The following is a 25618-nucleotide window of genomic DNA, read 5'->3' as shown; positions in this document are numbered from 1 at the left end:
GTATAAAGCAGTTTGAGAGTTATGTGTGTTAAATTTCATACTCCTATTTTCAGGTATAATTACTAAGCTCGTGAGTCAAGTGCCTGTAGAAACTGTCAAGACAGTCTTATAAAACTGCAAATTAGAACAAAAGACTGCACAAGGAAGACATTTCTTAATTAGCATTCATTAGGAACTAGATTAATTAGCATTCCTTAGGAACTAGATTTGAATAGCCACTGAATTTACAGTAAACAGAGACAATAAAAAGAACCATGTCAGATAAGCTAAAACCCAGATTTTGTGGTTTTTACTCAGTTCTACTTTCAAGGTGGCTTCATTCTGATTATGGAAATGACCATAATTAATATAAAAGTGAGCACATTTTTTATGATGCTTGATCTTAACATACGAAGATTTAGTTGATTCTAATTATCAAATTAGAACTGATGGCAATCTAAACTCAGTGGACAAGCTGTAAGTCGATGCATCAGAGAAATATTTTATATTGGCCAGGCTGTCTGTAAATTCTGGGAACTGTAGTTCTAATGTGTTATCTAATTGATAAAGCCTGGTATAGATCATTGGTAAAAAGCAATTCCATCTGTGCTTTACTTTATATACTCTGTGCATATAACATTAAGGTCATTAAAACAAAAATGAATAAGCAACATTACATCAATGCCACTGATTTATTTCAACATGGAAAAGAAAAGAATGGATGGATGATGGATGGATGGATGGATAGATGGATTTCTATAGCCACCCATCTCAACAAGTGACTCTGGATGGCAAACATTATAATGTAACATGGAATAGGGATATGGATACTGTAGCTATGCGTTTACAAATTATTCCACTTTTTTGCATATAGTAGGAGTTCAGGAATACAGTGACTTATGTTAGCGCAAGACATACAGCAGCTCAGAGCAGGGCAATAATTTTTGCTCCTTATTCTCATCATTTCTATGCCAGTAGTTCAATGCTGATTGCAGAAAATCTTCAAATTATTTTCTGAAATTGGGGAACAGAACTGATAGTGCAAATGTGCCCTATATCATTTATGAAAATGAATGCATATTAAACCTATGTTTTTAAAAAAGGCCTAAAGTTCATTTTTGCCTCTAGACAAAATGGGTGGCACATATAAATCTAATAAATTGTCCGCTGTGTACATGCTAAACAAATAATAGACATTATAATAGTAGTGACTTTGGAATAACATTTAGAAACAACTTGCTGTCCTTGAATCTATCAAATCCAGAATACAAAGGTTTTCCCTACAACACAGGACTTTATATAAGATGATAGAATGAGATCTCCTAATCCAGTTCCCTGCTCAGTACAAGAATCCCCAGAAAGAAATACATTGGATGAACACAAAAAGATTTGGCAGCACACGGTAGCGATTTCCTTCCTTGTGCTCTGCTCATGAAATATAAGGCATTGTCTTAATTGTTTCCAGGATCACTGACTCTGTACTCTACCCAGCTCTGTGTTTCCTGCTGCATCCATCTTTTGGACAGCTACACGCTGGTTAGAAATGAACTACTACAAGGTAAGCGTCTGTATTACTCCTTCCTTTTTGGCAGGTTCTCTGAACTCAGTCAAGGAGATATAATTTAGTATAGTGACACTCATAGAGGAAGTTTCCCCCCAAAAGCTGAAACTAGAGGCAAGGCATAAAGATTTACTAAATTCCCCCACTGCAGCTCACTTCCCTCCTCCCATTATAGTCCCATCAGACTTTTTCTACTACTAAGATGGACTATGCAGCTATTAGAATTAACATTCAAAAAGAAAGAGCTAATTGCAGTTCCATTATATACAAATATAATAATGTTCCTGGCATAGGATCTAGAGTTACAGGACTATCCCACTAAAAACATCTGCATTTTGTCTCATGCGGAAATATCTGTGGTCTCATATTCCCATCCTTAAAGTGGAAGTGATAATGACCTTCTTCACAGATATATTTGAAGCAATGAGATAATGAACAGTAAAATAGTTGGCACACTGAAACTGTGAACAAATTATTTATAATGAGTGAAATTACTCTGAATGTTTTATACCAGATTCATAAAGAAAGTATCAACAAATACCTTTATTAATGTGGAACACAAAATCTACAAATTAGGTAAGATGAGGCAAGACTCTAAAATGACCTTGGTTTTAGCAAAAAAATAATAATATCAACATTTGTTTTCCTAGTTATACCTGTTCTCCTGGTCTGACTTGATCTCTTAGCAGCCTTCAGTATCACTGATCATGAGCTAGTTGCAAGGATGGGGGGAGGGGAGAGAAACAGTGTTTTGGTCAGTTCAGTCAGTAGGGACAGTAGGGAGAAGTCAAGCCCTCAGGAAATCTGTCAAATGATTTGATAGGGCTTGATTCTCAATCTTCTGTTGTCTAACACCTTATTTGAAGCTACTAGAAGTCATCCATCAGCTTTCAGTAAGGCATCATCAGTGTACTGATGATACTCATTTACACATCTGCACTCTAGGCCTGGCAGGCTTGATCCAGTGCTTTGAGGATATTAGAGTCTGGATGAGGTGAAACAAAACTGAATCCCAATGAGTTGGAGTGATGATGGATTTGAAAGACAGTTATTTCCAAAGAAAGGCAATGGAATTCATTCTCCAATCCGGAGGTGAACTGCCATCCAGGAATTCTCTTGGATTCATAGCTTGTGTTTGATCAATAAATGAAGGCTGTAGACAGGAATTGTACCTTGTGCACCACTTGGACCCATGTGTGGCATAGGTTTGCTTTTGTCATAAGGCTGAAGTGTTGTGCCTCATTCCCCATAGTGTTACTCTCAAAGACTATTTGGAAGCTTCAACTAATCCATCATGTTGTGGACTAAGTATTTATAGACATATCTAGGTTTGTGGCAATATATTCAGTGAACTTTCTTGATTGTGGCTTATATAATAAAACACAGTGGTGGTAAGTGTTAAGAATGTGTGGAGCCTTAAGTTGTCATGTATTTTCTGGATTCACAGTGTTTTTCATTACCTGGGAAAGAAACTAGTTTAGCTGTGGACAGGAATTCAGGGATGCTTTCAAAACAGAAAGTGATGGTAATTTCACCACTCTACTGATTAAATTAGTGTGGTGTACAGATGGATCATTTCCTGGGTGCTGAATGACAGTGAGATATGGGACTCCAGGATGAGAGAAGGCAGTAGCCATAGGCCAATAATATGATCCTTCCAATAATGTGAACAGACTCAGAATACTTCATTATTTTACTAATGCAGTCGCTTCTCTTGACCCTTATAGCCCCTAACCTTATTGAATATAGATCTCTCTTTGGGAAATGAGGTATGTTCTTGATGCAGAAGATAACCTTCCACTATCCAATTAATTGACAATTCAAATAAATACAATTTTCCCAAGCTAACCTCTTCCAAATTTCCCTTATATACAGAAGGGAATGTGGCTAGAAAATGGAGACATCCCTGTGCTTCAAACCTCAATGAAGATCATTCAGCACCCATCTAAAATTGCTGTTCATTCCTGTCCTGGAGATATTGCTTTCAGGCTATATCCAATCTCTAAATATTAATTTTTCACTTCACCTTTCAATATGTTTGCTTGCACATTTACACATACAAAATTGTACTGTAAAGTAAAATGGTGAAACAAAAACTCAGTCAAAGCTTCTGCAACTTGTTACGCAATAGTAAGAATTAGGATCTGCTTCAAAGAATGCAGAGCAAAGGAGCACACACACCACACACACACCCCGCTCCAAATACTGCTAGCATGCAGACATTTAACATGATGGAACAAGAGATTATGGCAATTCTCTGTAAAGTGTCAGCTAAAGCAGTCCTGGAAAATTGATACAGTTGTAGACCCATCTCCAAGGTTTTACAGACGTTATGGCAAATAATATCTACAAATCTCAATTTTACAGCCATTGGAAACCATTGGAAACAAAAGCTATGTTTTTTATTTCCCTAGCAAAGTGAAAAGGCATTTGTATATGTGCATGTAGTTCGTTCGGTGCAGTTCCAGGAGCTGATCTGAGCAGAACAAGAAAGCACTGAGTTCAGAAGCTAAGCTCATTTAACCCGCATAACACAGTCACTCATAACTAAAGAGGGCTTTCCCCCTCCCCTGTCATGGCAACTGATACTGGAATTTAGATGTTAAGGTTTTCAGAACAAAAGAAGGAACTGAGTTCCACAAATTCTAAATGCAGAAATTTAAATACAGAGAATGACCATCAGATCATAGATCAGTTTGGGGCATGAAGTAATATCTTGGCATGACCTTTTTTTTTTAAAATGAGAACTGTGCTGGTTTAGAAGGAAGGCCACCATAGTGCAGCATTTTATTCCCACTATGACCAGTCGGAAAAACCTATAAAATACGATATAAATGAAATAGCCTCCTCTTAAGGATGCACTTTGTCAACTATAGCAAGAAGGACGTTGCTTTCAACAACAACAACAAAATGATGCAGGATGATTATATGATCATCACCATAAACCATTAATATCCCTCGGGGGAAAAATTAAGTATTTGTGGATCATTAGCTTCCTACACGGAGAGGATATTCCCAAGAAAATGGGTACCTGCAAAAGAGTAGATACAACTGGAGACAAGTAGTTACACAAGAAATATGCTGATAGTTCAGAATGGCAAAAGGACTAATAGTAATGGAAAGAAATTGAGAACAAAGGAGATTGGGGGGGGGTCCTCTCCCACTTTCATACAGATGTCTGCCTGCCTGCCTGCCTGCCTACTATGCAAGAAGCCATTCCTTTCTGCCCACTGCCAGGGCCTCCCAGCCCACACCTACCTTCAATGCCACTGAGGATCTTGAAGCATTTTGTAGTGAACCAGTAGGATATGATCAGGAGAATGACAATCAGGGAAGCGTACAGGAGGCTGTCACTATGGGGGGATTCCTTCTCCATATCGCCATGCCGGGTATGTCCCTCTTCTCCTCTTGCCTGGGCTCCCTGAGTCTCTGCTACCTTAGCTTCTCCAAGGCAATCTTGAGCTCTCAGCCATGCACATGAACCTGGCTCCCCTGACCAATTATGTTAATTGCTCTTCTCCAACACATGGCGCCTATCTAAAAATAACTGGCTGGCCCGGGGGGAACTCGGGGGGGCATACAAGAGATAGGAAGAGAAGATATGTTACTGGATCAAGATTGGGCCCTGTTCCACTAACACATCCTCCATGAATTGGCTGCCATTCTCATATCTCTGATGCTTGAGTCTTTTTCTGTTCCACAGCAAGCATTTCTGCCTGGCTGATCAGGATTCCCCCCTCCCCCCGCTTTGTTTTTAATGAGCTTTAATAATAATGAATTGGAAAAATCTTGAACTGTACTTAGTGGTACTGCATGTATTCAGTGATTACAAATGTTTGGCAGCTAATGGGTTTTTCTTATTTTTCTTCTGCCTTTCTGGGAGACAGTGTAACTCTCCTCTTTGGGCAATATTTTCCTACAGGGGTGTGAAGATCAGAAGCCAGAACCCCTAGCTATGTAATCTCAATTTCCTCTTGTATTCACTTATTTGATTCTTCCTCATATAGTTCTTCCTTTAACATGATAGCCTACAGCTCAGGATAGTGAGTTGGTTCACTATCTTAAATCCAGATATTAACACTTTCCTCTTATTTAGTCCAGAAAGCCATAAAAGGTTGTCTAGGACACTCTCAACATAGCTGAAGAACATGTGATGCTGCCAATTTCATAAGTTAACTGGCATGGGATTGATCACCAGTTGTATATGAGACTGCTAGAAAATCTTAGGTATACTGCTCTGAAATTCATGGTAGTAGAAAGATGGAATCTGTATTTACTTACCAAAGAGATTCTATCAATGTTTTAACTAGCTCAATAGTTGTAGTATATGTCTAGAGTTTTGACTCTTTCTCAGCCACATCTAAAGAAACTACGAATTGAATCTCGGATCAGCTGTTAGTGCAGTTATAATGAAATTACAAATTCAGAAGAATTATTTTGCAAAGGTACATGTGCAGGTGTGTTAATACACAGAGTCATTTAATTTTCACTCACCTCCAGATATCTAAAATCTTTGCATCTAAGCTTCAACAATCAGATGGACAAAAACAGCTCAATAAAGAATAAAAGCATCAGATATGTTAATTGTGATACTAGTTCTATCAAAGTAATTCTCCTGTCCCATGTTTACAATCATTATTCAAGCTTTCACATCGCATAGATGTCTTTCTTCTGGCATGTGTTCAGCAATAATGATAATCAATCTAGCTGATACTTAAAAGGGTCATGAGGGAACTTCAGCAACAACAACAATATTTGTTTGCATAGCAAATATCTTGGAGTTAGAACCATGGATCAGTCCACATGACTAAATAGTGTTATCACTTTCTCCTTTGTTCACAGAAACACAGCATTTGTATAACACAAATGTCCTTTATTTCACTGTGGTTACATAATTTCTATGTCAAACCGGGCATGGGTTTCCTTCCTTCCTCCTAAATGATCATTCCAAGAAATGTGTATGGTAAAATAAGGAGAAATAAGGCCAAGAATAGGTGCTAAATGAAGGTGGACTGAAAAAAAAAGTGAAAGAAATATGGATATGTTAGGGGTGGTTTAGTCATATAGAAAAAATGAGTGAAGATCAAACTGCAACACACCTCTGTGAAGAAAAGAGTGAATGATTTAAGAAGAAGGGATAATCAAGGAATTACATATATCTAGTAATATTAATTCTGAGTTTAACACTACAGGGGTTTGTGTTTGTGCTCTTTTTTCTGGATATTTTATTGTAAGTTTCTATATTATTTTTAATGCTGTTAGTTGTCTAGATTTGCTTGTGCATAGGCAGCAATATAGATTGAAAGAAAAATTTTAAAATATGGGACAGATCCTAAAGAAGAGAACAATGAGCAATTTTAGGAAGAAAAGTAAATATATGTATTAGTGGACAAACGTAGTAAAAGCAAGAATGGTTTGCTAAGAGAGAAAGCTATAGAGAGATATAATAGTACTATTGGTAGCTGTATTCTCTTTTTCATTTTTTATTACATGCCAATAATTTTTTGGAGATACTATTTCTTACTTCTTTTCTGCAAAATGTCCTGGAAAGGAATAGCAGGAGGACAACGTTATATATGTATGCAATTCAGCTGAGGTGTATACAGTGTGTATTCAATATGCTAGATGTAGGCAACCTTTTTCAGATAAAGAGCTAAATTCATGAGAAAAGATAGAGAGAAATGTTACTAAATAGATAGAAATGTCTATTGATCTGAAAAAGTATTGAAAACCTCTCCTGGAATGATACTCATTTCCAAAATAATGATTATGTTGAGTAAGTTGAATATTTTGCAACTGAAGTAATATATAGTACTAATATATATTTCTACAACTGTAGAAATGTAAGATAATTACACCTAGTGTATACATTTAGGTTACTGTACCACTGAATACATCTAAGTTTGAAGAGTTTGGGATAGGTCATGTGATACCCATGCCTCTTGGTAGCATCTTGCCTCTGCTTTTTACTCACCTGCTTTTAGCCGCCTGCTTGAGGCAGTTGCTTCACTCCCATTTAATGAAAGAGTTGGCCCTACTATCCTACTATACAATAACCTCAAAATCAAGGTGGAGAATTGAGACCCTCCAGCAGGGCTTTTTTTCTCATAGAAGGCTCAGAACGGAGTTCCGGCACCTTTTTTGGATGGAACCTTGTAGGGTAGGCAAGGCGGGTTGTATGACGTGTGTGAGTTCCGGCACCTTTTTCTTTTACAAAAAAAGCACTGCCCTCCAGGTACTGCAGAACTGAACTCTCAGTAGCCCCAGTCCATATGGCTATGGGTGAGGGTTACAGATGTTGAAATTATGCAGCATTAGTTTCCATAATCCTATATGCAGTTAATATTATTGTTCCATTCAGCACAGGTGAAGTTGAGAGAGAACTGATGAGCTAATGCTACAAAACTAGCTCATGGAAGAAACAGTATTTGAACCTAGGGTCTCTTCATTCCTAATTCAGTCTTTCAGCCAACTCCTTCTGCATCACCTCTCTGTTTTGAGAACCCTAACTATCACAAAATAAACTTAATCAGATTTTTATTTTTCCTTGTATTGCAACGAAATAATTTCTGTCCATCCTTACATACAGCTCAAGCCCAAGAACCAGGTGCTACTGTCCTTCCTTTCTCACTTCATCTGTAAAATATAGCTAAGCATGTATTCACTTTCTTTCTCACAAATATAGACTCAGCCACCCACCAGTTCCCTGGCAAGGCAGCAGTGGCACAGAGCTAAAATTAGCCAGTCACCCACCTGTCTGGGTATAAATAGAAGATAAAAGCAGCACATAAGCAAGGTTTCAAAATCTGAGCCCTAGCTGGGTGCCACAATGCTTGATGCCTACACTAGACTGCATTGTAGCCAGTCCCCCCTGTCATAGACACAAGGCATTCTGAGTCAAAGCCATTGCTATTAAATATAAAAGTCAAACAGAGCATGGGTTTCCTTCCAGCACCTCATAAGAATCCTGCTTAAAAAGTCTCTGTCCAAACAAGTGTTATCCAGACTCGGTGGATTGTAACCACCAATACCCACCACTCTGATCCTCTTTGCTAGTTAGAGACAGAGTCCATCTCATTCTGACAATGCCAGATGGAGAGAGGATCAGCTAAAGATGCCAAACAATAGATTATCCAGCTGACCAACTCATAGCTTTTGGTATGGCTCCACAGTGGCCTCTAAAACATCTGGTAAGTTATTCCAAGTTGAATGACTGGAATTTGTAAACCTGTGCAGGGAATAAAAGAAACCTTATTCCCAAAGATTCAGAAAAGAAAGGGAAAGAGCAGTTAAAAGAACCCCACAATCTAACCTGTCAATCTAAGTAGCCAAAGGTAGAAACTATCAGAGACCAGGAAAACTCAATGCTACACTGCCAGATAGAAACAAGAATCTCAGCTTTTAAAACAAGATCAAGCTCAATGTTATCTTTGCCTTGCCTTTTCTGTCTGGTTCAAAGCCATATAGACACTGGCCTAATTCCCAGAACAAGAGAGCCCGTTTGATGTAGTGGTTAATGCATAAGGCTAGAAACATGGAGACTGTGCGTTTTAGTCCTGCCTTGAACATGAAACCAGTTGGGTTACCTTGGATCAGTCTCTTTCTCTCAGCTCTAGGAAGGAAGCAATGGCAAACCACTTCTGAAAAATCTTGCCAAGAAAACTGCTTAGGTAGTCTTGAAGAATTGGACACAATTGAATAGATGGGGGGTGGATTCCAAGGAGAAGAATCAGAGATACAGGAAATATACAGCAATCCAAGTGGAAACTAGATGCTGAATTTTATTTTATGGAGAATGATCTGAGTTGTGTTTCCTTTATTATTCATTGCTTTACTTTGTTCTACCTGGGTTCTGCATATACAGTATGTATTCTTGGCTGGAGGAGCAGCCACTGAGAAAAACCTTACAGACTTCTCTCTTTCATTTTTTTTCCACAGCTTCATTTTCCATTTAGTATGTTAATCACAGGGACGCGATGGCTCAGTGGGTTAGGACGCTGAGCTTGTCGATCAGAAGGTCGGCAGTTTGGCGGGTCGAATCCTGAGTGCCACGTAACAGAGTGAGCGCCTGTTACTCGTCCCAGCTTCTGCCAACCTAGCAGTTCGAAAGCACGTAAAAATGCAAGTAGAAAAATAGGGACCACTACGATGGGAAGGTAACAGCGTTCCGTGCGCCTTTGGCGTCTAGTCATGCCGGCCACATGACCACGGAGATGTCCTTGGACAAGCTCTGGCTCTTCGGCTTTGAAACGGAGATGAGCACCGGCCCCTAGAGTCAGAAACGACTAGCACGCATGTGCGGGGGAACCTTTACCTTTTACCTTTATGTTAATCACAATGTTTATAATAAAATCTCATATTTTTTCCCCATGAATCTGCCCTTCTGTCCAGGAATTTAGTCTTCATCACATGATCCAAGTACCATAAGCTACAGAAAAAGAAGAAAAGCAGAAGCTGGTAGCAGCATTTATTGATTAGGCTCTCCCCCCAGAAGAGGCAGTGATATTTTGAGTGGAGGATACAGAGAACCCATAATGGGATCCAGGCAACCTAGTTTACCAAATTCCAGTGGGTGCATGTACCGGCATGTCTCACTGCTGCCTGACTAAACGGAATGCAGCTTTTGTTTCCCTAAGAAGCCTCTTCCATATAATCCCATTTATACAATGACAAACTAGACTGTCCCTTTCTAACTCTAAGTTTCTTTTAATAACTAAGTCATTATGAAGTCATTAATTTTAACCACCAGATAATTCTTGACTTCTTTGGCTAGGGATACATGGAGATACATAGTTCCCTTACTTTGACAAAAGAGCTCAGTTTCTCCAAAGGGAATATAAGGGTAAGGTGTAGAGGGGGAGGAAGGGATGAGAAGGCTTTATCAAAATCTAGGCTGGAGAACCAGAAGGTCTCTTTGCAATGAATTCCAAACACATCCTGATATCCAAGAGCTTATTTAAGCACATAATAAATAACTGGTTTAGGTAGACTGACTGTAGATTTTACAATCACATAGATTGGGTTGGTATTTAAATATGTAAAATAAATAAAAACTGGGAAATCTTTGTCTTTCTTATATTCCCCCTTTCACACTAAATCCCTTTTCTATAGGTTTGCTTTCATTGATTTAATAAGAGAACCTCTCTGTCTATGGAGATACTCTCATCCAGGTCATGGTTGTCCCAAAGGTGCTTTTACAAAAGGCAACTGGACTTTCTTGTTTTTCTTTGAAGATATTTTGTTTCTCATCCAAGAACCTTCTTCAGCTCTGACTGGATGGTGGGGAATGGAAGGATTTATATTCCTTGCAGACAGCTGTTCATTTGCATTCTTTTACAGAATCATTGAGGCCACTTGGAAGTTTATCTGTGTCCTCAAGGTCACCTGAGTGGTGCAAATGGGTGTGGAGCTTTCTTGGAACTGCTGAAAGGACTCTGTTGTAGACTGAAGATAAATGATGTCCTATCCCTCCCCCTCTGTTGAGAGAGGGCTGTTCAAGTTTGACTTAGATGGCCTCTTTGACCCATCTTTCAAACCAGCTGTCCTCTCTGTCCAAAATGTGGACTTTGCTGTCTTTAAAAGGGTGGCCTTTGTCGTTTAAATGCAGATGGACTGTTGAATCTTATCCTGATAGGTTTGTTCTCCTGTGTTCTCCTATGTCTCCTTCTAATGCATGGCACAACATCCTTCTCCATTATACTACCTTCAATATATGTTGGCTTTCGTTTCCTATGGTTGTCAACTACTATGAGGAATGACTATGTTAGGAAGGAATGATTGGGGTAGAATTCCATAACATCTAGAAGGCATCATGTGAGGGCAGGGAGGCACTGTGAGCCCCTTTTCTCAGAGCTGCTCATTCAGCCAGATTATTTGTCTTTGCTAAGGTGATCTAATGATGTATTATCATTTTTAGGTTTTTTTTAATCTGTCATTATCACAGTTAAATTTAGGTCGCTGACAGCTGAATCTTATTATAGAACTACTGATCAGAGCGAAAGTCGATTATTAATAAAGTACATCCAAATATTGGCAAAAGGCTATTTTTGGCCACTGGTGTTACTGCTTCATTCTGGTTATTTAATTAAGAATGTTCTCTCTTTGTCCAATGTCACCTATTCTAAAGCCATCTGCAGGATACAAGACTGCCTGGACTATGAAACAGTAGGAAAACTGCTTGCCATTGAACATGTAATATGTGAATGTATACTAAGAAAAATGCAGGTTTTTTTTCATTCACTATAGAATAGTGCCCTTAATTAAATAAGATTTCCTGAAAAAATTCCTACTACAAAAAAGAACTGAGTATTAAACTTATTTGAATGTTAGCAACTCTGAAACTCTTTTAACAGATAAGTAAAAGATCTAATAAAGTAAGAATGCAATCCTGAAGAAAAATATGTTTCACAAAATTATGTTCAAATAAGCTACGGTAAGTGAACTGGTCACAAAGTGAAACAGTGGCCATGCTTACAATCTTATTTCAGCTTTCCTTTTCATCTTCATTGTAACTGTGCATAGTTGCTGTACAGGCAGTCACTAAATGAGGACTAATTGTTTTTCATACATGCTATACTTCATGTTCTACTCTTAGCACATTCAACTTAATACTTTCACAAAATACTCCATACTTTGAACTTGTTAAGTTTATCCTAAAATGCTTTTCTAAGGCAACAAACTCATAATATACTTTCTTTCTCACCTTTATATATGTTTCTCAAAGACTTTCTGAAGAGTAAAAATCTGATATGTACACCTTGTACCCTTACAAAGTTGAACTCACCTTCCCAAATTTTATTCACTGAATCCTCTTGTAGCCCCTGTGCTTTTTTGCTTGTGAACTGAGATAAAATAATTCTGCTGTTCCACTTCTCAAAGGAAAAAAGAAAATTGCACAGGCCTGACAATCCCCCAATGGCTCAGAGTATGCCTGTTACATGACTGAGAACAGGATGCCCAATCTTTTGAGGACAGGAGAGCACATTTGGTTTTTGAGTAATATGCTGGGGGGCTACTTTCCCCAAAGAAGGCAGCTGGAATCAGGGCACAAATTACAGTGTGGTGTCTATTCTTAAAATGACAACAATTACAATTCTTAGTCAAGGTGACTTCCCTTGTATTTGATTATATATTTTTTTACTGTATGTCTTTCAGGGGCTGCATTTGCCTCTGAGGTTTCAGTAGTAGGAAAATCAAGGTATTCATCTAGGAGGACTTTAGGTAATAAACAATGTAGTAACAGGTCTAATAAGCTCCTTTCAGAGTTTGTGGTTCTGGCATAGCAAAGCCCCCAAATGATTAAAAACATATTTCTGAATATTCAATTACCGTTTCAGCACTAAGCAAGCAGTGGCATAGATACAAAATAGAATAAATTGCAGGTTTATTCTAGTTCAACTGTAAAGCACTCCACGAGATCAATATGACACAAGGCAGGAATTTTTCTTTGCAATATTGCATTAAGCACTTTGCTAACACATTTCAACATGATGCTGTCTGACGGTGCATTGATGATCAGCATCAATTTCTCTATGAGCCCATATGCAGCCGGAGATACCACCATCATTTAGAATCCCCATTTCACTCTCCAGATCCTGGGAGTTAATTTAAAATAGCCCTCATGATAAATTGGAATTATTATCTCCACAAGATAAAACCTAGATAAATTATATATATAAGCAATATTTCAAACATATATATTACTTCTATTGTTTGTTCATATTTGGGATAAAATACACATATACTAAAGTTGGAGCTGAGAGATACTGCAGATGGATTATTATGCTTCAAACAGAAGAATTTTACAACACACACACACACACACACACAGAGAGAGAGAGAGAGAGAGAGAGAGAGAGAGAGAGAGAGAGAGAGGCCCTTCAGTTTTTCAAATAACAATCCCCAACACCATTCTATGTGTGCCATGTGTGTGTGTCACATGTTTGCCCATTATATGGTTTCCTAACTTAACCCAATTTTCTCTGTTAACATGGTACCCTAGACAGAACATCACCATATCAACTGGGTTCACACACAATCTAGGATGTGCTATAGTATATCATGATGTAGTATATCATGTGCTATAGTACTGTATATCATGTAAAAGCAGCCCATTTGGGCCTGGACCTGGATAAGGCAAAGTCAATTTGCCATTGGTCCAGAAACATATTTATGCAGCCATGAAACATTGGGTCCCTCCATAGATTACAGAGCAGAAAGGTGATCAAATAGTTTGCTACTCCTTTACAAGATGGGGGGTGCATGATTAAGCCATGGAGACTCTTTGAAAATTGTCATACAGTCTGTGGAGAAAAGACCAGGGTGAAAGAATGCAATGATTCTGCAGATTAGGGCAAAGGTAGATTAGTACAAAGGAAACATGCAGCATTAAATGATAAAGTAGGTCAGAGGACAGGCTAATATATTTCCCATCAACTACTCCCTACAATATGGGGATTAGAGACAAATGATTGTGGGAATCGTAGCCCAATTCATCTATAAAGCATCAGGTTGGAAGAAAGCTAAAGTAGGGCTAATCTGTTCTAGCTCATCTTCTTTTCCCTGATACAGATAAAAGTATGGACTATTGAATGTAAAATCAAAGGAGGTGAGCTCCAATCCAAAGACTGGATCCAACAGATCTTTAACCTGGCTCTCCTCCCAGAACATCTCTTGGGTAGATGCATTCATTTAAGCAGCAAAGTTTCCATCTATCAGTGAAGAAGTTGACTAATTGCTTTGTAGAGAGTGGTATGGAGGAAAGACATGGGAGCTAACATAACAGTTCTTTCAGTGTGAAAAGAAGAATTCTGAAAAAGGGTGTGATGCTTATACAGTATCTACCAGGTTATCAGCTGACCCTGGTGACCTCAAGCCAAACGTAATCTGGTACTGAGTCACAACAGAGATATGCCTATTGTCTAAATCCAATGAAATTTGCTCCCTATGATCTATATATAATGTCTACCACATGGTGTTTTCTTCCTTCTCTGAAGAACCACAATAACCTACAACTGCAATGGTGGTATTGAGCAATACAGCACTTTCCCCTTCTATTGCTTGTAGAGCTCAGCTATTTTTAAAGGCCCACCACACAAACACAAAATATGTGTAGGGTCTCATCATCCCTGTGCCTGCTGTGCCAGCCACACATGTCCCAGCCCATCCCTCCTCCAGAATGCTGGGAACTCCTACCTTGATATAAGGTCCCAGTTACAAACTGGTAGAAGAAACGGATCGCCCGCCCCAGCTGCTTCTTGCACCGTTGCTGGCAATGAGCCATGGCACTAGCAATACAGTGGCAGGGGGACACACCTGGCTGTGGACCAGCAGGCTCTCGGGACCAGTTGAAACCTAGTAGAACTCGGAGAGAAGAGTGTCTTCTGCTCTCAGCTATTACACAGTCAGTATTCAGGCAAGAAAAGTCAGAGCCACCATCGAAGAGAGAGAGAGCTCTGATCTCAGACATGAAAGTTTGGACTGGATAGAAAAGATCCAGCTGAGATTGGTGGCTGTTGAAGGCTTCGGGGACGCTAGAAGAGCAGAGATGGCCAGCCAACAGACACGCCCAGAGCCAAAGCTGGGGTGACCTCCCACCAAGGCGAGAAGATCGCAGCGTGCACCGACACTTGGGCGAAGGAAGGGACCGGCAGCGGCCGCCGTTTCAACCCAGAGTTGCTCGACGATCCTTTCCCGGACGCTCAGTTGAGCAGGAATTTCCAGCAAAGTTGCAACGAAGAGCGGACAGCGAAGTTGGAGCCGCCAACAACGCAGCGGTCAATCGGCTGTCCCGGTTCCTCGAAGAGGGCAGCAGCCAGCAGTTTCCCACTCCAGGCGGATGCCTCTTCGGATCCTTGGTTGCTTTGCCTGGCGTGACATCTTTCTCCGCCACACCCAGTTCTCCACAAGACAGCTGCCAGGAAACCAGAGGCAGTGCTAGGTTGGCATGGCAATGGTCTGACTCCACAGGTCCTGCTGACCAATGGGGTGCTGCCTCCCCCTCCTCCTCCCGGCTCTTCTACTGGAGCCTCCCAGGATGTTCATTCCGAAGCGCTAAACTGCTCTGGACAACAATGGGGCGAGTGCAAAGTGACTTCTCCAACTCTCCTTGTAAGCAGAGGAGAAGCCACAGATGGCGAAGACAAAACGCCTGCGGGAGGCATTGGCGAATGATCAAAGCGCTCGGTATCTGAAAAAAGATCCAACACCACGCGAAATTTGCACTGGCAACATTTGCAGGAGCGGCCGGCACACCCGGAGCTCTGCCCCCTGAGCTGGAATAATTTAGAGAAGTCTACATTTTTTTGAAAAGGAGGAAAGAGGAGTTGAGGAACTTGCGCGAATGGTTTCTGAAAATAATATGTAAGAAAGGGATTTGGTCTAGGCACGAAAGAGACAGGACTGCAGGAAGCAGAAACGAGGAGTTGGCTAAAACATCATTTTCCTGCTCAGATGCAGCTTACTTTTTGATATTAACAAGAAATGCAGAAAACCCCATTAATTTGGATTAAGGTAAACATATCCTGGGGACTACATGGAGGAAGTGTCAGGATATATTTCTGACTTCCCAGTCTAGCCCCCCCAGCCCTGAAATTTCCTATCAAAGTCTTAAACAGGTTCAGTGTTCAGCTTTTTAAAGATCAGCCAAACTCTGATAGTGCTACCAACTTGTGGCTTTACTGATATTATTTAACATATACAATGGGTTGGATTCACATGTAACATTAACATGTACAAAGGTGTAAAGCCAAACTCACATTATGGCTTAATATTATCTGTGGCCCAGGCCACTTTGTAAAGTATATCAGCCCATCATTTTTAAAATCCTAGTTTAGCACTGAATATGAACTCAGCCAAAGACATCTAGATAGTTTAAAAAAAAGTAGATAAATTCTAAATATTGAAATTTAGCACAATGATAAGAGCAAAGTATTGTGACTCCTGTTGATCTATATAAAAATATTTCATGCCTTGGGGGATTTATGTCTAAAAAGGATTTGTTTCAAAAAATAAAGCATGCAATTTTTCTTTGAATATGCTACACAGAGGAGCTGAAATGATCACTTAACTTTCTATATCCAACAAGCACTCAGCAGAATCTCCCAACATTCCTGTCTAGTTATTAAGAAGCTAATTAAGAAAGTGATGGAGAAAAAGGACATCTAGTGGAAACTGGTGGAACTCCTACTCCTTTTTTCATAGTAGTTCTTTCCTTGAGTTACGATCACAGGATTCAAGCTTAGCAACATTTCAAAGGTTCTGCTCAGTCACTCATGCCTTAGTCACCCCTCTACTTGGATTACTGCAATGTAATGCACTCTACATAGGGCTGCCCTTGAAGAATATTTGGAAGCTTCACTTAGTACAAAATATGGCAGCTCAGGAAATTATGGGTGCCTATTGTTTGGCACAGGGACGCGGTGGCTCAGTGGGTTAGGATGCTGAGCTTGTCGATCAGAAGGTTGGCAGTTTGGCGGGTCGAATCCCGAGTGCCACGTAACAGAGTGAGTGCCTGTTAGTCATCCCAGCTTCTGCCAACCTATCAGTTCGAAAGCACGTAAAAATGCAAGTAGAAAAATAGGGACCACTATGATGGGAAGGTAACAGCGTTCCGTGCACCTTTGGCGTCTAGTCATGCCGGCCACATGACCACGGAGATGTCCTCGGACAAGCGCTGGCTCTTCGGCTTTGAAACGGAGATGAGCACAGGCCCCTAGAGTTGGAAACGACTAGCACGCATGTGCAGGGGAACCTTTACCTTTACCTTATTGTTTGGCTTCATCAGCTGTACTGGCTGCCAGTCTGCTTCCAGGTATAATACATGATGCCGGTGGTTCCTTTTAAAGCCTGTTATGGCTTGGAGCTGGGTTACTTACAGGACCATGTCTCTCCCTTGTAGTCTCTCTCCCTTCTCTTAGATCTGGCAGAAGAGGCCTGCTTCAGATCCTCTCCATACAGGAATGTCATTTGGCAGGACCCAGGAAGAGAGCTTTTTCAGTTGTGACACTCACCTTCTCGGCCCTCATACATCCATAGATCAAATTAGCTCCAATCCTGCTGACTTATTGCAAGTTATTTAAGACTTGGTTTTGCTATTTATGGCATGACAAGGTTAAAGTAAATATTGATTTTAATAATCATTTTGTTAGATGTGACATCCTAAGAGTCTGGAATAAATATATAACAAGGTTTGCTGTGAAGATGCCTCTTTGGGGTGTCCCCGCCAGGAAGCTTTTTTTTTTAGAAAAGAAATGGTGGCGAAATCAGACTGATGGACTTACGGTGAATTAATATCTTTTAATTTTGGTGATCCTATCCTCAAATCTAAAGAGCAGTTAGAGTCAGAAGGACGTATCTGCCATTGGTTTACATATTTACAATTGAAAGAAAGATTTAAATCAGACGAAAAGAGTTATGGGTTTGACTTGTGAAATGTGAATTGGAAATTCTACTGCATGACAGTGATGAACATATTATTGCTAAGGTTTATAAATTGTTACTGAATTTGAATTTGGAGAATGAATATGTAAAGTATTTCATAATTCAGTGGGTAGGGAATTTGGGTATAATGTAATGATTGAACAACGGGAGAACATATGAACGAAAGGTCTAAAATTTACACTACATTATAATTTAAAAGAATGCTTTTATAAGATGTTGTATTGCTGGTATTTAACACCAGATGATTTGTCAAGAATATATAAAGGTATTTTAAATGAATGTAGGAAATGCAAATGTAAAAGGACCTATTACAGTGGGCATATGACGAAGTAAAGAAATATTGAAGTAGGATTCACAACTTTTTTTGATAATAGTTTTATTGGTTTATCAAAATATAAATTACAAAGAGAAATTCAAAAAAGTAATAGAAAACTAAGAGGAGGGGGAGGGAAGAGAAAAAGAATAGCGCAAAGAGGGAAAAGAAAATTAAAAGGCACCAATTTCCAACTCTCTTTAGCACAGTAGAAGATAACATTAAAACTGCAACTTTATACTTTTACAGAACAGTGTGTACAAGCCATTTCTATAATAATAAACCTATCTAATTAGCAAAAACAAAATCAAAATTTCATTTTTTTATTGCAAGCACAAAATCCGGAAGCAATATCAAAATAGAAACAAGGTTAGATATATTCTCTTCCTTGGATAAAAGAATCAGTTTTGACCATCTCTGCTTCTCTTTGCTGTGAGGAATTATATATATAATTCTTTGGGGTTTAATGGATAAAGACTTGGTGAAAAAAATGTTTATAAAATTGTTATAAATATTGACCACAGCAAAATTACTTTGGGCACAAAATTGGAAGGACACTTTGATTCTCACCATGGATGAATGGCGGCAAAAGTTGATGGAGTTAGCAGAGACGGTTAAATTGACTGTTTTGATTAAAGAAAAAAAAATCACAATTACTTTTATTTCTACTTGGAAACCACTTCTGGACTTTGTGCCTGAGGTAGAAAAAAATGCTAGATTTGTTCTATAGACATGGCCAATTTATATTACTATGTAAAAGTAAAAAGTTGAAGTTTGATGCTATTATCGTATTCTATTGCACCAAGGGGAGTCAGATGTCAGTGTCTTTTCCTTCTTTTTTCCTTTTGCTCTACACTTTTCCCTCCCCCTTTCCCTCCCTGGTTGTTGTTGTTAGTTGCGAAGTTGTGTTCGACCCATTGCGACTCCATGGACAACGTTCCTCCAGGCCTTCCTGTCCTCTACCACCTTCTGGAGTCCATTTAAGCTCACGCCTACTGCTTCAGTGACTCCATCCAGCCACCTCATTCTCTGTCGTCCCCTTCTTCTCTTGCCCTCCATCTTTCCCACTATTTTCTTTTGTATATTTTTGTATTTTGCACTATCAACTAATAAAAAATAAAAATAAAAAAGATTTTATATTGCTATCAACCTGGAGTCTTGGTAATATTGGCAAGCCTATCTCTTGGCATATTGATTGTGGATGGTTCCTACGTAACATTGCTCGGCTGCTATTTTTATTGTTATTTGCAGTTTTATTGTTTTACTGTTTTAATTGTTAGCTGCTGAGAATCATTCATCCGAGACTGGCAGCCATATAAATTTAATGAATAAATATGCACCTTGTTCACCAATTACCACCTATGGATTGGACAAGCATTCTCATGTAGGGTTAGCAAGTATCTGGACAGACAAAGGAGGATGTGGACAATTGGAAAGAAAGATGTGGGGTGGACACAGTAACTTTTTCTTTAACTTTCTAAGCATGTGCAACAAAAATTAGAGTGAAAAACAGCAAAAAAATGTACCTAGACTTACATGTTTATGAAATTACATTTTCCAGCATCAGAAAGACTAGTTTTTCAATTGCAATATTTTTCCAACAAATCTTTATTTCCAAGAACTTATGCTAGTGACTGTATAGAATCAATGACAAAGTACTTTTTAAACTTCACCATAGAAATGTAGGATGAGTCATGTGATTTACAGACTACAGTGATCATAGATTTGAAAGGGATGGATTGAAGCCAATTGTTGGAATCAGGAAATAAATAACATAAATCAAGAGTGTCCTCTATTGATTGGTAACTCACAGAATTTTGGTATGCCTGTATATTACCAATCCGACAACGTATAAAAAAGAATATGCTGTAAAAGGCTGCTCTGTATATTTATAATGCTCAGATATGAATTAAGTGTTTCAGAATCACCTAGAACCATAAGATGGGTGGCAAATAAATTTAATAATAATAAACACATGAACTTGAATTATTTTATGGAAAGATAAAGATGTCTATGTGTTTGTGTGTGTATATATATGTATGATTTCATAGCTATAACAAAGAATGGGATGATTCTCATGGTTGGTTTACAAATTAAGGACAAATGCAGCTGGAAACAGATAAGAACTCTGAATAGGTCTATTCTGAATATGTCTACTTCTCCACTTTTACTGCATCTAAGAAGGGCATTTGGCAGACTTAAAGAGACCCATTCTTGGGGAAATTTGCATTGGAAGAACTGTCGCTGGATCATTCTGAGGAATTTGCTCACCATTTGGAAGAAAAAAAATAAGTTGCACCATACAGAATTGGATGTCAACTGGACAGATCCAATTGAGGTGAAAGACAATAGTAACCTTGCTGAACTATCAGTCTGGGGAGGTGATTCCTGAAAACTGGCTCACAATTTGTAGGAAGTCCTGCTTTCTGTGGCCAGGAGTACTTCTTCACAATTGCATCTGGTGCATTAATAAGGACTATTTATAGTACAGATAGTCCTTGGGTTGCAAAATTGGGACTGGGAACTCCATCACTAAGCAATGGGGTCATAAAGTATGATGTCACGTGCCATGTTGCTTAGTAATGGCAATCCAACCAGTCTCAGTTGCTGTCAATAAATGAGTATCATGCAAGTTGTTAAGCAAGGATCTCATGCGATTGTAATTTCTGATTGTATGCCAACTTCCTCACTGACTTGCTTGTGGGAAGATGGCAGGGAACATTGGAGAAACCGTGTAACTGTGGGGAAACCGTGTCAGCTATAGAACTCCTGGAAACATCACAAGTCCCCCTTAAACAGTTGTGGAATGAATAGTTGTTACACAAGGACTGTCTGTACAGGAAGCACTAAACATGGTCACACATGCCCTTATCACCTCACAATTGGATTATTGCAGTTTGCATTATGTGAGGCTAACTTTGAGGACCAGCTAGAAAGGTAAACTGGTTCAGCAAGCAGTAGTCAAGACTGTGTCAAGTGTTTTGGGATTTGCTGAGGTAACACTTTTATTCTAGGAGTGACAACTAGTGACTACTAGGCTGTGGGAAACTTCATTTGGAGTATATAAGTTTTGTTTTGTTTTTAGATTTAATTGTGCTGATTAATGCTATAATGAAATATATTGCTTGCTATTATTTTGGGTTTTTTTACCCACTATTATCTACTGTATGCCACTTGGAAAGTGGCTTAGGAATACAAACAAACAAACAAATAGTAATTTAAAAAAAAATCTCTCCATGCTGCAGATGATCGAAAAGAACCACTGGACAGATATACCAATAAAGATAATTGCAGGAAGACCATGAATGAGGAGAAAGTCAGTCAAGGTTCCATTGATCAAGAGAGCATTATCTACCACCAAGCTCCACATTCCAGGAATTCTGCTACACTAAGACCAGAGACATTTTTTATGGATCTCTATTTATGTTGCAATAAAATTGAGTTGTGTTAGAATTACACATCTTGGCCAGCTTGCATTTCTCAATCTCTTTCTCAAAATAACCTCACACATGGATTTGATCAATACAAATCCAGGGGTTCTTTACAGGAACATTAACTAAATAAGAGAAGATCTAGGAACCGTAGGGAAAAGTGGCTTAAAAATACTAGAATTTTTATTAAGAAAAAACTGACAATAATCAAATTCATAGCCTGGATTTCATGAAAGCAGATTTTAATAAACTCAGAGAATGATAAATATGATTCCATGGTTGGAGAAGCTAATGAGAAGAAAAGGTCAACACAGGCAGAAATTCCTTTAAAAAAGAGATATTAAAAATGTAGTTGCAAGCAGTACCAAAGGGGGAATAAAGAAAACACCAGAAGAAAACTAATTTGGCTTCATTAAAGTTTAACAAAAATTTGGAACTCAAACATACAAGAAGAAGAAGGGGGGGACAAGTCACTTGAGAGGAATACATATAGATTATACCAGAATTGCTATAAAACTGTTGAGAAAGCTAGTTTAGAAGAACATGAGATCAGGAAGGATGTACCAACAGTAAAAAGAGTTTCTTCAGATGTCTACAAATGAAAAGGAAGAGTGGGGGGAAGCAAAGTACCTGTGGTCAGTGAAGGCAACAAAAGAGTACCAGATAACAGAAAAATCAGAATTATGGAGCTATATTTTAACTCATATAGGGACGCGGTGGCTCAGTGGGTTAGGACGCTGAGCTTGTCGATCGGAAGGTCGGCAGTTTGGCGGGTCGAATCCCGAGTGCCGCGTAACAGAGTGAGCGCCTGTTACTCGTCCCAGCTTCTGCCAACCTAGCAGTTCGAAAGCACGTAAAAATGCAAGTAGAAAAATAGGGACCACTACGGTGGGAAGGTAACAGCGTTCCGTGTGCCTTTGGCGTCTAGTCATGCCGGCCACATGACCACGGAGATGTCCTCGGACAAGCGCTGGCTCTTCGGCTTTGGAACGGAGATGAGCACCGGCCCCTAGAGTCGGAAACGACTAGCACGCATGTGCGGGGGAACCTTTACCTTTACCTTTACTATTTTAACTCAGTCTTTTCTAACAAAAGAAGGTATGTGTTCTATCAAGCAACTATGAAGATGGTTGAAAGAATGGGAGGATACATAATAAGGGAATGCTTATTATTTTGAATGGGTTCAGATCTTCAAGGCCAGATTACTTCATTTGGTTCTGTAGAACTTCCAGAAGTTCTAGTTGAATTTTTATGTATTACCTTTAAGAAATCTTGGAGAATGGCTAAAGTATTATGATGACTGGAGGAGTGAATATTTTGTCCCCTTCTTCAAAATGAAGAAAAATGGAGATCCAGAAAACTAGACAATTTGACATCAATATTTGACAAGTTTCTAGTACAGATTATAAAACAATTGAGCTGTAAACATCTTGAAAAAAATGTAGTGATTATAAGTCAGCATGGATTTATTGTCAGACTAATCATTTCTTTTTTAAAAGTTTTATTTTTTAAAAAAAATTACAGTCTTTAGAGCTTAGTAAACAACATGTTGTCTGGGTTCACATATTTAACATTGACTTCTTCAATATAACTCTGCACAATCCAGTATTTTTTCCTTAATCTTCCTTTCTTCCCCATATTTTTTCCCTTTTGACCTCATTAAACAATTACAATTCTTAGTACTGTTGATGTATATAAAATTAGATATAGACATCTTTATCATATTTTACTAATATCATAGAAATAACAATAATATCAATTCATAAGTCAATATCCTGTTTTTCATGCTCTTATTAAAGTTTGATTTCCCATCAATATTTAAAGTATCTTTGTCAGTTATGATTTTCTCAATATTAATTACATTTATATAGCTAAAAAGTTTATTCATACCAATCCTCCTCTTATTTTCAAATTTCCCATATCAAAAGAAGAAGAAAAATGCTATTTTAATTCTAAAGCATATCTTCCACTGTAAAAATCTAGCTATATCTAAGGGTCATCCGTCCTTTTAATCATATTCAAACAGGTATATTAAATAGATTGTGCCCCCTCTGATAGATCAAATGCTCTGTTTTTTAAGTCTAACTCTCAATTTCTGACTTTGCTAAGCAGTTTTCCAGTCCAAGGCAATTAAATCACCCAAGAATTTTCTTTATTTTTGTGAAAGCTGCTTGGTATGAGAAAGACAATTTAGGTAGAATGTTTTTTGGGGGGAGCTCCACGCATCCATATTCCCTAGACATTTCCCCTACCCACTCTATGTTACATTTTCTAGAATCTTCTTCCATGTCATCAGATGAGAAAGGAATAAAGGGTCTTTTGTATTTTCATTGTTATAGGTAGATCTTGCAGTATTTTATTTGTGTATGGCAATCCATATTTCTCTTCTCCTATCTCCTCCATCTCTAGGTCCATTTCTTCTGCTTCACCCTCTGATCTCTGGTTTATTTATTCATACTTTGTAGTTGTTGTCTGGGAGCTTTCCAGTTGTACCTTCAATTTGCCCATTTGGTCCTTTATATCATCTAGGTTCCCCTTCATGGATTACTGCCTTGTCGTGGCGAAGGGGCTTGCGTAATTCAATGAAGCTATGAGCTATGCCGTGCAGGGCCACCCAAGACGGAAAGGTCATAGCAGAGAGTTCTGACAAAACGTGATCCACTGGAGAAGGAAATGGCAACCCACTCCAGTATCTTTGCCATGAAAACCCTATGGACAGTACCAAAAGGCAAAACGATATGACGCTGGAAGATGAGCCCCTCAGGTCGGAAGGCGTCCAATATGCTACTGGGGAAGAGCAGAGGGCTAGTACTAGTAGCGCCAGAAAGAATGAAGCGACTGGGCCAAAGCCGAAAGGACGCTCAGCTGTGGATGTGTCTGGTGGTGAAAGGAAAGTCCGATGCTGTAAAGATTTTTTCTCCATAGGAACCTGGAATGTAAGATCCATGAATCAAGGCAAGCTGGACGTGGTCAAACAAGAGATGACAAGATTGAACATTGACATCTTAGGTATCAGCGAACTAAAATGGACAGGAATGGGTGAATTTAATTCAGATGACCATCAGGTATACTACTGCGGGCAAGAATCCCTCAGAAGAAATGGAGTAGCCTTCATAGTCAATAAAAGAGTAGGAAAAGCAATACTGGGATACAATCCTCAAAATGACAGAATGATCTCAGTTCGAATCCAAGGCAAACCATTCAATATCACAGTAGTCCAAGTCTATGCCCCAACCACCAGTGCTGAAGAGGATGAAATTGACCAGTTCTATGAAGCCCTACAGCACCTTATAGAACTAACACCAAAAAATGATGTCCTTATCATCATGGGGGATTGGAATGCTAAAGTAGGAAGCCAAAAGATAACTGGAATAACAGGCAAGTTTGGCCTTGGAGTACAAAATGAAGCAGGGCACAGGCTGATAGAATTCTGTCAAGAGAATACGATGGTCATAGCAAACACTCTTTTCCAACAACCCAAGAGACGGCTCTACACATGGACATCACCAGATGGTCAACACAGAAATCAGATTGACTATATGCTCTGCAGCCAAAGATGGAGAAGCTCTATACAGTCAGTAAAAACAAGACCAGGAGCTGACTGTGGCTCAGACCATGAGCTTCTCCTTGCAAAGTTTAGGCTTAAACTGAAGAAAATAGGGAAAAGCACTAGGCCACTCAGGTATGAATTAAATCATATCCCTGTTGAATATACAGTAGAGGTGTCAAATAGATTTAAGGAATTAGATCTGATAGACAGAGTGCCTGAAGAACTATGGACAGAGGTTCGCGACATTGTACAACAGGTAGCAACCAAAACCATCCCAAAGAAAAAGAAATGCAAGAAAGCAAAATGGCTGTCTGAGGAAGCTTTGCAAATAGCTGAGGAAAGGA

At 39.0% G+C, this 25618-nt stretch overlaps 1 protein-coding gene across 4 annotated transcripts in view; it reads right to left on the bottom strand.

Moving 5' to 3' along the window:
* KCNIP2 (potassium voltage-gated channel interacting protein 2) overlaps positions 1-25618 on the bottom strand; it is a gene marked incomplete at both ends in the record, with an annotated part of 124284 nt that overhangs the window by 37842 nt on the left and 60824 nt on the right. The window contains one exon of one of the 4 annotated variants that reach the window (XM_081328956.1): positions 4799-4916. The exons of the other annotated variants lie outside the window; for them this stretch is intronic. Coding sequence (XP_081185082.1) covers positions 4799-4916 — 118 coding nt within the window. Of the gene's footprint in view, positions 1-4798; positions 4917-25618 lie in introns of those variants that run through there. 4 annotated transcript variants of the gene reach the window in all.

This window comes from Vipera berus, assembly GCF_964194415.1.
Source record: "Vipera berus genome assembly, chromosome: 5".
NCBI classification, from domain to species: Eukaryota; Metazoa; Chordata; class Lepidosauria; order Squamata; family Viperidae; genus Vipera; species Vipera berus.
The sequence above is the reverse complement of the archived record's forward strand: the minus strand, read 5'-3'. Positions and strand labels throughout refer to the sequence as shown.